Source organism: Scyliorhinus torazame, chromosome 11 (assembly GCF_047496885.1).
Source record: "Scyliorhinus torazame isolate Kashiwa2021f chromosome 11, sScyTor2.1, whole genome shotgun sequence".
In the NCBI taxonomy this organism is placed as follows: Eukaryota; Metazoa; Chordata; class Chondrichthyes; order Carcharhiniformes; family Scyliorhinidae; genus Scyliorhinus; species Scyliorhinus torazame.
Genome location: NC_092717.1, coordinates 226,616,897 through 226,632,254, shown reverse-complemented (window position 1 = coordinate 226,632,254; position 15,358 = coordinate 226,616,897). Strand labels below are relative to the sequence as shown.

General features: G+C 44.8%; 1 protein-coding gene across 5 annotated transcripts in view; it reads left to right on the top strand.

Annotated features, from left to right (window-relative positions):
* LOC140385819 (piezo-type mechanosensitive ion channel component 2-like) overlaps positions 1-15,358 on the top strand; it is a 1,561,269-nt gene that overhangs the window by 257,370 nt on the left and 1,288,541 nt on the right. For all 5 annotated transcript variants that reach the window (XM_072468377.1, XM_072468380.1, XM_072468378.1 and 2 more), the window contains exon 2: positions 5,897-5,992. In XM_072468377.1, the coding sequence (XP_072324478.1) occupies positions 5,897-5,992 (96 nt within the window). The remainder of the gene's footprint in view (positions 1-5,896; positions 5,993-15,358) is intronic.

The following is a 15,358-nucleotide window of genomic DNA, read 5'->3' as shown; positions in this document are numbered from 1 at the left end:
CACAGGGACATGTCTGTCCTGAACTCTAATCAACCTTTCCTTAAAAGACTCCCACATTTCAAATGTGGATTTACCCTTAAAGAGCTGCTCCAAATCCACATTCCCTAGCTCCTGCCGAATTTTGTTATACTTGGCCTTTCCCCAACTTAGCACTCTTCCTTTCGGACCACTCTCATCTTTGTCCATGAGTATTCTAAAACTTACGGAATTGTGATGCTATTCCCAAAGTAATCACCGACTGAATCTTCAACCACCTGGCCGGGATCATTCCCCAATACCAGGTCCAGTATGGCCCTTTCCCGAGTTGGACTATTTACATACTGCTCTGAAAAACTCTCCTGGATACTCCTTACAAATTCTGCTCCATCTACGCCTCCAACACTACATGAGTCCCATTCAATGTTGGGGAAGTTAAAATCTCCCATCACAACCACTCTATTGCTCCTAAATTTTTCTATAATCTGTCTACCTGTTTGTACCTCTACTTCACGCTTGCTTTTGGGAGGCCTGTAGTAAAGTCCCAACAATGTTAGTGCACCCTTCCTATTTCTTAGCTCTACCCATATTGTCTCAGTGCTCGAATCCTCCATCGTGCCCTCCTTAATCACAGCTGTGATATCATCTCTGACCAGTAATGCAACTCCTCCACCCTTTTTACCTCCCTCTCTATCCCTCCTGAAGCATCTATACCCTGGGATATTTAGTTGCCAGTCTTGCCCTTTCCTCAACCAAGTCTCAGTAATACGAATAACATCATATTCCCAGGTACTAATCCAAGCCCTAAGTTCATCTGACTTACGTGCTACACTTCTCGCATTAAAACAAATGCACCTCAGACCACCTGTCCCTTTGCGTTCATCATCTCTTCCCTGTCTACTCTTCCCCTTAGTCACATTGAGTTTATTATCTAGTACCTTACTGGCTTTAGTTGCTGCCTCTTTACGGACCCCTAACTTCCTAATCTGGTTCCCATCCCCCTGCCACATAGCGTGATGTTTCTCTGCGTGCCTAGCGCCGATAAACACCTGGCTAATCATGCTACAGGATTCTGTTCCCATTCAGGTAGATCGTGCCCACTATCTTTCATATGACACACTAGAAAGCTCTCTCACTATTATGGCTATTGATAAGTTTTGCTTAAATATTGAGCAAATAAATGTCTCACAAATTTGGTCGAATTTTTCGAGGAGATGGCTAGTTCTGTAGATGAGAAAAATGCAGTTGATAATAATAATAATAATAATAATATTTGCTTATTGTCACAAGTAGGCTTCAATGAAGTAACTGTGAAAAGCCCCTAGTCGCCACATTCCGGCACCTGTTTGGGGAGGCGGTACGGGAATTGAACCAGCGCTGCTGGCATTGTTCTACATTACAAGCTAGCTGTTTAGCTCACTGTGCTAAGCCAGCCCTGGACTAGCCTAAACTAGCCTGATTTATTCTATGTGGATTTCAGTAAAGCTTTTGACCAGGCCCCACATCAGAGATTGGTAAGCACCCATGGAATCCAGGGCAATTTGGCAAATTGGATCCAAAATTGGCCTACTGGGAGGAGGCCACAGTGATGATCGACAGTTGTTTTTGTGACTGGATGCCTGTGTCCAGTGGTGTACTGCAGAGTTTGGTGCTGGCTCCCTTGCTGTTTTTAGTGCACATTAATGATCTAGACGTGAAAGTAGGAGGTATGATCAGCAAGTTCGCAGATGTCATGATAATTGGTGGTGTTATAAATAGCGAGGAGAAAAGATTTAGATTACAGGACGGTATAGAAGGGCTGGTCAGATCAGCAGAACAATGGCAACTGAAATTTAACCCTGAAAAGTGCGAGGTGCATTTCGGGAGGACTAACAAAGCAAAGGACAACAAAATGAATGATAGGATGCTAGGAAGTACAATACCCGCCTGGTATCTCGTTCTGTATAGCTACTGCTTGATCTTCCCCTTCTGTTGTGGGATGTTCTTTCGATAATTCTCAACCTTTTCCTGCGGACCTGTTCACTATCCGATGTACTATCTGAACTGGCACTGCGTTTTTGTGCCCTCCATTTTTGAACTTCGTATTCCCAATCCATTGTCTTGACCCCCTCCCCTGAATGCTGTACATTCAACCAATGTTTATACTTTCCAATGGCTTCCTTGCGCTACTAATAACAGTTGCATCCTTCCATTGACTAGACCATTCAGGCAAGTATATCACTTTTGTACCAACTTTTGGCAGTTGTCCTTTTGGAAAAATGGCGTGTTCTAATTCATCAGAAGTGTTGTGTTCCTCTACAGAAACCCTGTCTATATCAGTTAACTGGTCCTCATAGTTCTGTAACACGTGCATACCAGATGATTCTGGTTCCTCGTCATGTCTGTCTGCTCTGTCTAAATTTGAAAATGTGTAATCTGTACCCATTATCCTTGATGAATGTACCCTAACAGTTTGATTGCCATGTTGCAAAATAATTGTTTTGCCATCTATGCCTTGAATCTTCCCTGGGCCTTTCCATTCATTAAAATTTTCTCCCTTATAGTAGACTGTCTCCTTGCTGAAAAACGGCATCTGATGGCCGTACATTATGTCTTAAATCCCTGCGAATTCTTTCAGAGACTTCTGCATCCAAAAAAGCTTTTCGATTGCTTTGTAATGCATTTTAATGCTCAGCAAAAGCAGAGCTAATTGTAGTCGCTTCCTAAGCTGGAGGCTGGTCATCTAAGATGGGCGGAATATTAGGATTTCTACCAAACACTAATTGATAGGGACTATGGCCCCCAACCATCTGCAATGAATTCTTTGCATGTACCGCCCATGCTGAAGTTGAATTTAACTTGCAGTTTGGTCTATCTGCCAAAAATTTTCCGTAGCATGTCATCTATTACCGCATGGTTTCTTTCACACACACCATTACTAAATGGGCTTTCTGCAGCCGTATTCATAACTGTGATATTCACGTTTTCACACATATCCCTAAACTCATCATTAGAAAATTCTACCCCATTGTCTGTAAGGAATTTTGCCGGTGGGCCCATTCCTGTGCCTATCCATTTTTCCACGATTTGATCCAGAATTACTCTCTTTTCTTTACTTCGTCACTCTCTTTTCTTTAATAAATCTGGTTGCTAAATCTGCAAAATAAATATATTATTGGCTTTATCCCAGATCTTAAGGTCCATGCCCACAATGTCGTTAAAGTCCTTGGCCAAAGGTAGGGTTACTATCGGTCGAGCTGGTGGCCTTCTGTACTTCCTACAAACTTCACAGCGATCACTAACCTGTTCCATCAGTTTAGTATAGTCTTCATCCCTTACCCCTGCATCCTTTCATACATTTTTCAGCCTCCGAGGAGACAGATGTGCAAATTGTTTCTGCAGTTTTAATACAACAAGCTTTCATTCAGCTAAAGTCCCATTTTCAACTGCCATTAACACATCCTTAACAACTGTACTTGAAATATTATTTGTCAGTAATGGAATACAATCGTGTCCCAACTGTGTAAATTGTAAGTCCACCGTCTTTCCAAAAACTGTTGCCTTATCCTGTTCCATATCCAGTTTCATGTGTGCCTTCTTTATCGACGGTCTGCTCAGAAGTAAAGGTATCTCACTTGAAAAAACATCCATGCTTATGAAATGATTCACTCAAGCAATATTGCAAAGGATCACCACTCTTTTCAGCAACTTGAGAATATTATCATCCCTAAACCTGAAACTTGTGGAACTTTCAAATTTCTTAACCTTGTTACGATTTTCAGCATTCAAGGAGTCCAGGTAATATTTTAACCAGTCAATTCCACACACAGTACATGTGCAGCCACTGCCCAATAAAACAGAATTGAAGGATTCTGCCACCAACACCCTCATTAACTGCTTGTTAATAGGACAATGCCTTTTTTCTGGTCGCTATCTTTTTCCTCTTCGGACTCTTCCATGTCAAGTTTTTTACACAGAGGGTAGTGGGTGCCTGGAACTCGCTACCGGAGGAGGTGGTGGAAGCAGGGACGATAGTGACATTTAAGGGGCATTTTGACAAATACATGAATAGGATTGGAATAGAGGGATACGCACCCTGGAAGTGTAGAAGATTGTAGTTTAGTCGGGCAGCATGCTCGGCACGGGCTTGGAGGGCCGAAGGGCCTGTTCCTGTGCTGTACATTTCTTTGTTCTTTGTTCTTTGTATGTATCGCTTCAAACACTCTATTATAATGTGTTGGGCAGTTGAAAGCATAATGGTAATCAGAGTCACATCAAAAACATCGATTTATCATACCCCGGGCATTTCTGGGGTTCATCTTCCTATTGTAGGTTCTAACTGGGTTTCTGGCTTCATATTTTCTGGGTCCCAATCTCCCTCTATAGTCTTGGAACCTGTTTGTAGCCGTGCAATTTTGCCATCCTGTTAGTAGTGTGTCTTCCATATTCTGCTTTATTGCAGACTGACCTATGTGGGTCATCAGAGCCATCGGAATCAAATGTTTCCGCAGAAACTTTTTTAATGCTTCTGTTATCTGATCGAATAAGGTATCCTTATCCGCAAACTGAACTCCTGTCAGAACCTATCCATGTTGCTCACTCTAGCACAGTCAAGTAATTTAAAGGCCAACACAGACTGGAAATTCCAGGTTGTATTTCTGCAGCCTTTTATATTGTCTTCCATGGAGAATTCCTCTATTTTCCAGAACCTATCAATATCCGACCATGCTTCATACACATTTAACAAGTCATCTCTTTTATAAATCTTATCCATATAATGTAATAGAATCTCCAGACCTTCTTCTGAGTCTAACTCTTCCAATTACATCTCTGAAAACACTTTGCTTTGGATTTTACTGTCATAAGGTAAATAAAGAGCCAATGCCATATCTTGTTTTCTCTTTCCCCAGGCAGTTCGCTTTGTCCACATAACTACTGCACTTCTCCATTGATCGTACGATCCCCTTTCAGAAAATAAGGGGGGGGGTAGTCATATCCGGCCATCTTTATCCTAGGTTCAGCCATATATCTGGTTTTCTTTTTTTTTTCTTCTCACTCACTCCTTGGTTTGGTCTGGAAAAGTTGTATCTTTCAACCCTTCACATTTGCACAGCAACCGTCCTCTGCTACCATTTGTTAGACGTTTAGCTGCTGTTGTATAAAGAGTCAAAGATTCTGCTGCTTTTCCACAAAACACCTTTAATTTACTTCAACAGACTTTGCACAAAACTCTAACATCACATCACCCGACACAAAGGCCACCTGAAGCCCCTTTACATATCAGTGTCAATTATTGGATACTTAACATAAATGAGACAACTAATTGGAATGTCTCTTAACCCTTAACATTCATCATAGAGCAGAGAAGGCTGGAGGGGCGACCTGATTAAGGTGTGCAAAATTATGAAGGACATAGGAAGCAACATTTTCCCTTAGTAGAGGCGTCAATAACCAAGGGACCTGGATTTACGGTAAGGAGCAGGAGAATTAGAGGTGATTTTTCACCCATGTGGTGGTGGAAATCTGGAACTCACTGCCTGAAAGGGCGGAAGATGTGGGAACCCTCACAATATTTAAGAAGCATTTAGATGGGCACTTAAAACTCAATACCATACAAGGTTACGGACCAAATACTGGACAATAGGATTAGAATAGATAGGTGCATGATGGTTGGGGCAGGCATGATGGGTCGAAGGGCCTCTTTTTGCACTGTAAAACTCTATGATTCGAAAATACCTTTTGGTCATATACATTCATCCAAAGTTACTTCTCACAGTGCAGAAATGATTATTCTTTCTCACTTGTCAGACATTATGTGCCGAAGGGTCTCTTTTTGTGCTGTAATACACAATGACTCTAAAATGCCTTTTTGTGATAAACATTCATCCAAAGTTACTTCTCACCGTGCAGAAATAATTATTCTTTTTCACTTGTCTTTCAGCATGTTTGTTCCGATACAATGGGCTATCATTTATGTACCTCATTTTCCTCCTCCTTATACCACTTTTTTCTGAACCCACAAGAAAGACAATGCAAGGTAAGACATTTTGAATTATTGTTTTGTATCCAAGCCCTATGGCTGTATTTAATAGCAGCTGATAGCTTCGGAATTAATGTTTGTGATATTATTTCATTTGTTCTTGGGTTGTGAGCTTTGTTGGAAAGGCCAGCATTTAATTCCCATCCCGAATTGCCCTTAAAAAGATAGTGCTGAATAACGTTTTTGAACTGCTGTAGCCTATATAGTGTAGGCACCGCAGTGTTGATGGGGAGCAAATTCCAGTTTTTTGTCCCAACAGCAAACAAAGAATGGCGATATAGTTCCAAGACTGAATGTATTTCCAACCTTTCTTATCAATGCAGACATCTGCCTGTGGGACAGAGCTGGCTGACCTCCGATTTGACCGTCAGTATCTACAGCTCACCTGCTGTGCTTAACAAAATGGTGAGCCTGGAGTTGCCGATTAGGAGATTGCCTCCAGAATATTGCCAAGCCTGTTCCACTGCTGGCATGTGTGACTTTGGGACCCCCATTTTGTCCGTCATGGGGCCCTGAAGCCTGCAGTAAAATTAAATCTGTTGTTTTAACTTGTGTCTTATTGTTCTTTTTAATTAATTTAATTAATTTTAATCTTGCATATACTTAATACTTTAAATTTCCACTGCATCAATTGATTGCTTGATAGTTTTGCGAGCTGATGTGAGTAATATTGTTCATACAAACGACCATGGTTGATTGAATTTCAACGAACACTTTTGAAATAGATGAGTCTCTTTCATCGTGAAAAGGGATAGATATTTTGCATTGTACTGGGGAACGAGGCAGGGTGATGGATCTCTTTGTCTATTCAGAACCCTTCTCAGTTCCCAAATAACAGACATCGGGCGGGATTCTCCCCTACCCAGCGGGGCGGGGGGTCCCGGCATGATGGAGTGGCGGGAACCACTCCGGCATTGGGTCGCCCTAAAGGTGCGGAAGTTCCGCACCTTTAGGGGCCAAGCCCTCACCTTGAGGGGCTAGGGGCGCGCTGGAGTGGTTTCCGCTCCACCGGCTGGCGTGGAAGACATTTGGGGCCACGGCAGACAGGGCCGAAAGGACTTCGCCGGCCTGCGTAAGTCCACGCATGCGCGGGAGCGTCAGCGGCTGCTGACGTCATCCCCGTGCATGCGCAGGGGAGGGGGTCTCCTCCGCCTCCGCCATGGTGAAGACCATGGCGAAGGCGGAAGAAAAAGAGTGCCCCCACGGCACAGGCACGCCCGCGGATCAGTGGGCCCCGATCGTGGGCTAGGTCACTGTGGGGGCACCCCCTGGGGCCAGATCGCCCCGCGCCTACCCCCAGGACCCCGGAGCCCGCTCGCACCGCCTGCTCCCACCGGTAAGGTAGGTCGTTTAATCCACGCCGGCGGGAGAGGGTTGACAGCAGCTGAACTTCGGCCCATCGCGGGCCGAAGAATCGCCGGGGGTGGGCCCGCCGACCGGCGCGGCGCGATTCCCCCCCCCCCGCCGAATCTCTGATGGCGGAGAATTCGGGACACGGCGGGGGCGGGGTTCACGCCAGCCCCCGGCGATTCTCCGACCCGGCGGGAGGTCAGAGAATCCCACTCATCAAGTTGTGCTTTTTGGCAAAGTCCACTTGTACTTTATTTGTCAGCTGTGCCACTGGTAACTTTATTTTCGATACAACATTTAAGAAGCTCGTCAGATTGATTGTCTTTAGCGAATACAGTAATTGAGTTTTCATTCAATTACAGATTGTGGTAATTCTTCAAATCATAATACACAGGATAACATAACCAAGTGATTTAAACAAAAGAAAGATGATGATTAGCAAAAGCAAACAGCAAAGAAATAGGTTTCAGAAATATAGGGTGATTCCGGAATGAATTTTTCCATCCTGGTAAGTGATTCTTAAGGAGATTATTATGTTAAGGTATAGCCTTCTTTTTACTTCTGATTGGCTTTAACTAATTTATAATTCACTCAATTCGGCCAAACCGTCTGTCCATCAATTTAAGAGATATATGTATTCAAATATATTGGTGCCAATTTCCCGTTCCGTCGCTTGTCAATTTAATTAGAAAAACACAGCTTTTGTTAAGAAATTATCAGCCCTCGACTGGCAGATAATTAGAAAACGGGACTACTAGTACTGGACAGCCGCCAGTACATACAATGGGGCCTTTTAGCAAGTTGACGTCACTGACCTTGTACTTGCAAAATGTGAAACCTAAGAAATTGAATTAAAGAGTATTATCCGTATTAACCCTTAGTGGATTCCCAGCTATTGTTGCACTGAAGTAATGCTTAATATGATTATAGTTAATTATTCTTAATGAGCTCTCAATTAAACCTCTATCATCTTCCCTTACTCTCATGGTTATTGCTGACTAGAAAAGTCAATTTCTATCAGTCACCCCTTCTGATTCTTCTAAAGATTAATATGATGAATCAAAATAACGAAAATACACAGGATGAGGAAGTAAGGAAGAAATGCGACACAATAGAAGTAAACGTGGGGAGGAATTCATTCACATTGGTTCACTTGTTTGAGAACAGTCTTCAACAATGGAGCAGGCAAAACGTTGCAACCGTTACAAGCATTCTGGAAGTATTTTATTCTAAAAGGTGATTATATAGTACAATAACAATTCAGTAATAATGGAAGTTGATTATATGATTCAGTAATAATTAGGTAATAATGCAATAATAATGTAGTTCAATAGTATGAGCCTTGTTCAATGTCATGGACTGGTGGTGCAGTTGGACCACTATGAACCACTTTGATTGGTGGGGTATTATGGGTAGCCATACATTGGCGAATGCATCTGATCCGCAAGACCACTACGTAAATGATAAGCCCAAATATGAAAAGAGAAGTCCCTGAATGATGGAAATTCCTGTGCCACCCATCCATCCAGTGAGCCATCCCCAAAGAGTGTTGTCAGAGGGTTGGTAAAGTTTCCTAACTCCTTCTTGAATATGTGCTGACAAGCTTTTGATTTCTTCTGAATTATCTGGGGTGTAGGTGCAATACTCTGCACTAATCAGGGCACAGGTGCCACCTTTTTCAGCTAACAAATAGTCAAGTGCCGTCGATTCTGTAAAGCCACAGTTCGAATGGCTAGCATCTCGGCTGAAATGCTACTTTAGGCTCGGGCAGTGTCATTGGCTATTTTCTTTAAGGTTGCTCCCAATTTAATGTATTCTCTGGTCAATACGGAAATGGCATAGGCAGGGATGAGAACAGAAAAGAATTTCTCAGCCACTGTGATCTCACGTTTAAACCTTTTGATGATAGTGGTGGGTTGATACCTCTCAAACTGTGGGGTGAGATGTTCATGTTTTGAGTCTGCTTTTATAGCATCGGCTAGGGAAAGGGAATGACGGATCAAGGGGACAATGAATCCTAAATGGCACGTTCCTCTCCAGCTCCTTGGAGCCAAGGGTATGCAGTATTACCGCAGATGTAACAGGTGCCATTATAGGTAGAATATTGGGCAACCACTTGTGGGTACCAACGTTCTGTAAAAGCTGTCCCATCGGTGTAATTAGGTAGCCCTTTAAAGTCGATGGGATTCCCTTCATGTCCATAGACCACTACCTTTCTTGTGCCATGAATGCAAATCACTTGGAACCAGGTACAAGGTCCGCCCCGAGAGGCGGGAAGCCCCTGGGGACTATAAGAATAGGGGCTAAGTTCAAATCGACCCTTCTTCTCCTCCCGGCTGCAGCACCCCCTTCTTCTCCTCTCCGCACCCTTCGAGACCCTTGCTGAAAGAGAACGTAAGTTTTACTCCAGCGATCGCTACCAGATATACACTCCTGACTATCGACCTGTACCAGCTTTTGAATCCCACAGGCTCAGAACCCATTCGAAAGGTCATTCATTTCCCTGACCTGGTGGGCCATTTCCAAAGTTAAGTATTGGCCTGTTAGTGGTAGGTAGTAGTTTAGAAGTAGAATTAATGTATAAGTATTAATTGCTGTATATAATAAATGAGCGTTGATTTAACTCTTACTAAGCGGTGTGTTGGATTATTAATCATTACTTGGACTTGAGCCACGTGGCGGTATCAGAACTGTTACTCACATCCAAATAATATTTACATTTACTGTATCCGGCATTCCATGCTCTATAACCAAAGCTGATTAAACATATGATTAAACAATGCTGAAGTGCAAAGGGACTTGGGAGTCCTAGTCCAGGATTCTCTAAAGGTAAACTTGCAGGTTGAGTCCGTAATTAAGAAAGCAAATGCAATGTTGTCATTCATCTCAAGAGGCTTGGAATATAAAAGCAGGGATGTACTTCTGAAGCTTTATAAAGCATTAGTTAGGCCCCATTTAGAATACTGTGAGCAATTTTGGGCCCCACACCTCAGGAAGGACATACTGGCACTGGAGCGGGTCCAGCGGAGATTCACACGGATGATCCCAGGAATGGTAGGCCTAACATACGATGAACGTCTGAGGATCCTGGGATTATATTCATTGGAGTTTAGGAGGTTGAAGGGAGATCTAATAGAAACTTACAAGATAATGAATGGTTTAGATAGGGTGGATGTAGGGAAGTTGTTTCCATTAGCAGGGGAGACTAGGACCCGGGGGCACAGCCTTAGAATAAAAGGGAGTCACTTTAGAACAGAGATGAGGAGAAATTTCTTCAGCCAGAGAGTGGTGGGTCTGTGGAATTCATTGCCACAGAGGGCGGTGGAAGCCGGGACATTGAGTGTCTTTAAGACAGAAGTTGATAAATTCTTGATTTCTCGAGGAATTAAGGGCTATGGAGAGAGAGCGGGTAAATGGAGTTGAAATCAGCCATGATTGAATGGTGGAGTGGACTCGATGGGCCAAATGGCCTTACTTCCGCTCCTATGTCTTATGGTCTTATGGTCCCAGTATGATAATGACCAGTTGGGAGGGTTACTTGGGGTGGTTCCTGTCTCCGATTATAGATATGTTGGTACCATCCCTTGAAAGTGTTTAATGGGTGTCCTGCAGATCGCCATCTCTTAACCTCATCTCCACATTGGGGAAGGGTACAGTTGTGATTTTGGAAAATGTACTATTCTGCCATTTGGGAAAAAGTAAAAGGAATAGGCTGTAGTGGGATACCTACTTGGGAATTGGTAGGGATGGAAGAACACACCTAGCACTTAGAGATGTTAAAGTGTCTGGCATAGGCATAGGACATGTAAAGGAAAGTGTTGACATTGAACTCCTGGGTAAGGCCTGCTAGGCCAAATATGTAACTGAAAATCAGTATTGTGCAAACATTTTTACAGATTCTGATTTTGGTTTGTGCGCTTCACATGTGAAGCGTGATTCCAGGATTTCTTTCCTTGCAGTTTCACGGCTGACTAGGTTGTGAGTAACACTTGATAGGGGCCCTCCCACTTGGCTCCTAACGGTTAGCGTTGGATTTTCTTGATGTAGACCGATTCGCCTGGCAGTGAGTCGTGGCCCCCCTCAGGGGGATCACCCCAGGCCGCCGGCACCTGTTGGGAAGCAAAACTGGCAGCATTTGTTAAGTTTTGACAATAACTGAGTACAGCATCACTCATCAGATGATAGTCTGCCTTTCTTAAGTCAATAGTTCCTGGCTGGGACATGGGTCTGCCAGTGATGACCTCAAATGGGCTTAGGCCTGTTGTTCTGTTTGGGGTTGTTCTGATTCTGAACAAAACTAGTGGCAAGGCTTGAATCCAATTCATGCCTTCTTTGTTGTATTTGGACAACCACTCTTTTAAAGTCCGGTTCATGCGTTCCACTTGTCCTGATGATTCTGGATGATAAGGGCAGTGTAGATTCCAATCGATGTTCAGTAACCTGCACACCTCCTGGCAAACAGCATCTGTAAAGTGGGTTCCATTTTGAGTCAATGCTAGTACTCCCCATCTGGGAATATAGTCTTTGCTTAGGACTTTGGTTGTATGGGTAGCTGTAGCCCTCCTGGCTGGAGCAGCCTCTACCCATCTAGAGAACGTATCCACTATTACAAGGACGTCAGTGTATATTTGACATGCAGAAAGGGTGATGTAATCAACCTGTATGTTCTGGACTGGTCCTGCAGTGGCAGGAGCTTTTAGCTGAGGCATTGATGTTATAGGTCCTAAGTTCTTTTGACAGGTTGCACAGCGGTTTGATACCAATTGTGCATGTTTTTTGAAAACTTTGCCACACCAACTTTTCTGGAATCGAGCCATCATCTGTTGAGGGGCTAAATGTCCCCATTAATGAATCTGTTGGGCCAGAAATGGCATCAGTGCCTATGGTCCAACTGGTTTATCAGTCTGAACTTGTCTCCCAATATCATCATCATACAACTGGATACCTGAGTCTAACCATGGCCATTTCTCTTATTGTGTAGAGTTATGTTGCATTTCATGTAGATCTTGTAGTAAATTGGTCACTCCCAATTTGTAGATGTGTCTTGGTTCTGCTGAAGAATCCCACTGGGAAGCAGCTTCCTTTGCTGCTAGGTCTTCAAGGGTGTTTTCTTGTGCTTCTATAGTGTTTCTTGAGTATGGGCCTTACACTTTGGAATGGATACTTCTTTTGGCAAAGCTGTGGCTTCTAAGAGGTCTTAAACTCCCTTCCCATTTCGGATAGGTGTCCCTGCTGTGGTGAAGAATCCTCTTTTTCTCCACAAGTGGCCAAAATCATGGGCTACTCCAAAACCATATCTGGAGTCTGTATAGATGTTAGCTGTTTGGTCTTTTGCCACACTACACGCTTATGCTAGTGTCCTCAATTCGGCCTTTTGAGCGTACGGGCTTGTGACTGCCCATCAAGCCTTTCGGATACCCTTGTCAATAAAGGAGGAACCATCTACAAATAGAACCAAATCTGGATTTTGTAGTGGTTCTTTTTCTATCAGACGTACCTCCTCCATTTCTTATGCACTATGAACTTGCACCACTACTCTTCTGTCTTCTAATTACTTCATGACAGGTAGTATTCCTTCAGTTGAGGAGGGGTTAATGGGGTACTGTTTAGTACATGGTGATGCTACTCCAGAGAAGGATGCTGGTTCCATGTTTAATAGGCCACAGTCATTTTTGTCCTTGGCCCAAATTAGCTGGTGCTCCAGTTGGCTCTTTTTGAGGTGTCTGATGGACCATGTGACTTTTCCATTCTCAAAATTAAGAGAACAATTTAATTGGGCTAGTATATCCATGCCCAGAAGGGCATGGGTTACTGGGCCTATCCAGATGGAGACCATCAATTCATGTGGGCCAAATTCAAGCAACATGGGCTCTGTTTTTTGAAGGGTTCATGCTTCTCCTCCTGCTGCATAAGCTTCAATCACCTGTCCTTTTAAGGGAAACAAGTTAGCATATTTTTGGGGAAGGCAGGTTAATTCAGCTCCAATATCAAAAATAAATTCTATTTGTTGGCCTCCCAATCTCAAATGATATATACAGTCCATCCTTTCTGTTCTCAAGTAAAGCTACATGAATGGACTCACTGAGAGTGGGATCAGTTAGTTTTTTGCTGCGTCGAGCAGCACCTTCTTGTGTCATAGGGCTAATCTGGTGAACCTGTTGACAAAAGCGTCATCGTCATTGAGTTTGTCTCTTCGTGGTGAAAGTGGGTGTGGCCTGTGTTGGTTTCTGTACGAGTCCTGGTGATATGTGTCTCGGTGCAGATCCCTGTAGTATGAATCATGGGGCGGGTCTCGGTAGTATGAGTCCCGATTGTAGTCATGTCCTTGGCCCCCATGTATTCTGAAACAACATGATTTCGCCCAATGGCCACCTTTACCACAAAAATTAAATTTTCCCGTTTTCCTGAAATCCTTTTTCGGAGCAAGAACAGGGGCCGGGGTTGGTGTTGCCGGAGGATGAGTAGTAATTTTTGCTGGGGTTTTTGCGCTACTTGCAGCAGCTGCTGCGGGCTGGGGCTGAGGGCTCGGACGGAGAGCTCAGACTTTAACCTCCAATCCACGGTCCAGTTGAATGCATCATTCTATTAAGGCCCTGAAGGTAGTACCCACTAGCTCCCAGTCGGGAAAAACCATGTTTAGGGCATTAAACAATTCAGGGGTCGGATGGGCCAAAGTCCCGCCGCTAAACTGCCTGTCCCGCCGGCGTAAATTAAACCACCTACCTTACCGGCGGGACGAGGCGGTGCGGGCGGGCTCCGGGGTCCTGGGGGGGGGCGTGGGGCGATCTGGCCCCGGGGGGGTGCCCCCACGGGTGCCTGGCCCGCGATCGGGGCCCACCGATCCGCGGGCGGGCCTGTGCCGTGGGGGCACTCTTTCCCTTCCGCCTCCGCCACGGTCTCCACCATGGCGGAGGCAGAAGAGACTCCCTCCACTGCGCATGCGTGGGAATGCTGTCAGCGGCCTCTGATGCTCCCGCGCATGCGCCGCCCGGAGATGTCATTTCCGCGCCAGCTGGCGGGGCACCAAAGGCCTTTTCCGCCAGCTGGCGGGGCGGAAATTCATCCGGCGCCGACCTAGCCCCTCAAGGTTGGGGCTCGGCCCCCAAAGATGCGGAGCATTCCGCACCTTTGGGGCGGCGCGATGCCCGTCTGATTTGCGCCGTTTTGGGCGCCAGTCGGAGGACATCGCGCCTTTTCCGGAGCATTTCGCCCAGATCTCAAACCAGCGACAAAAGCGGTTTTGAGTTTTCCTAGGGTACTCCCATCCCAAGTCCACTCTCCTGCCTGGAGTTGCATTCCGGAATGCTCCTTCCAAACAGTTCTAAACCTTTCCTCATAGTCTGTGAGATCCTTCAAATGCTTTTGAACACAGGATGTTATTTTTCCGCAGTCAGTTTTAGGTGGGTTGAATCTTAATAGCCAACCTTTAATTGCCTGCCACCCCTCTTCCAGATTTTGTAAATCGGCGTTTAGGGCTGACTGAACTTCCGTCGAGTGTATTTTACTATCACCTGGATTAACCATCACAGACAGAACCTGTACACCAACTAACGGATGGAGACTGTAAATATTCTGTAAGCGCTGTAGCTGTTCCCAGGTGGCTAAACCCCTTCTTAGGGTGCAGGAGTTCTTTTGACCATCGATCAACTTTATCGGGGTCTGCCGGATCATGGACCCAATGCCAATCCGGCATATTGAGATTTAGTGGTTGTCACGCCGTTTTCGGTTGTTTCGATCGCTTCAACCTTAACCCGTTTGGTGCGTAATGGGGCGAGTCGTAATGTTCCAGTCCTGCCACTAGGTTCGTTTTTTGCATCACTGTCATTGTCCGAGCTAACTGGTTCCCTTTGTTCAGCGCCTCGTGTAGTGATAACAATCTCAGAGCCTGCTGAAGCTGTCCTGGGAGGCCCTTGAATCGGGGTTAGCTGGGTGTTTTGGCCGACCATGCTCGCATTGTAGGCGAGTGTGGGGACGAGCTGAGGTTGAGTGTTCGTGGGGACAAGAGCCATTGAA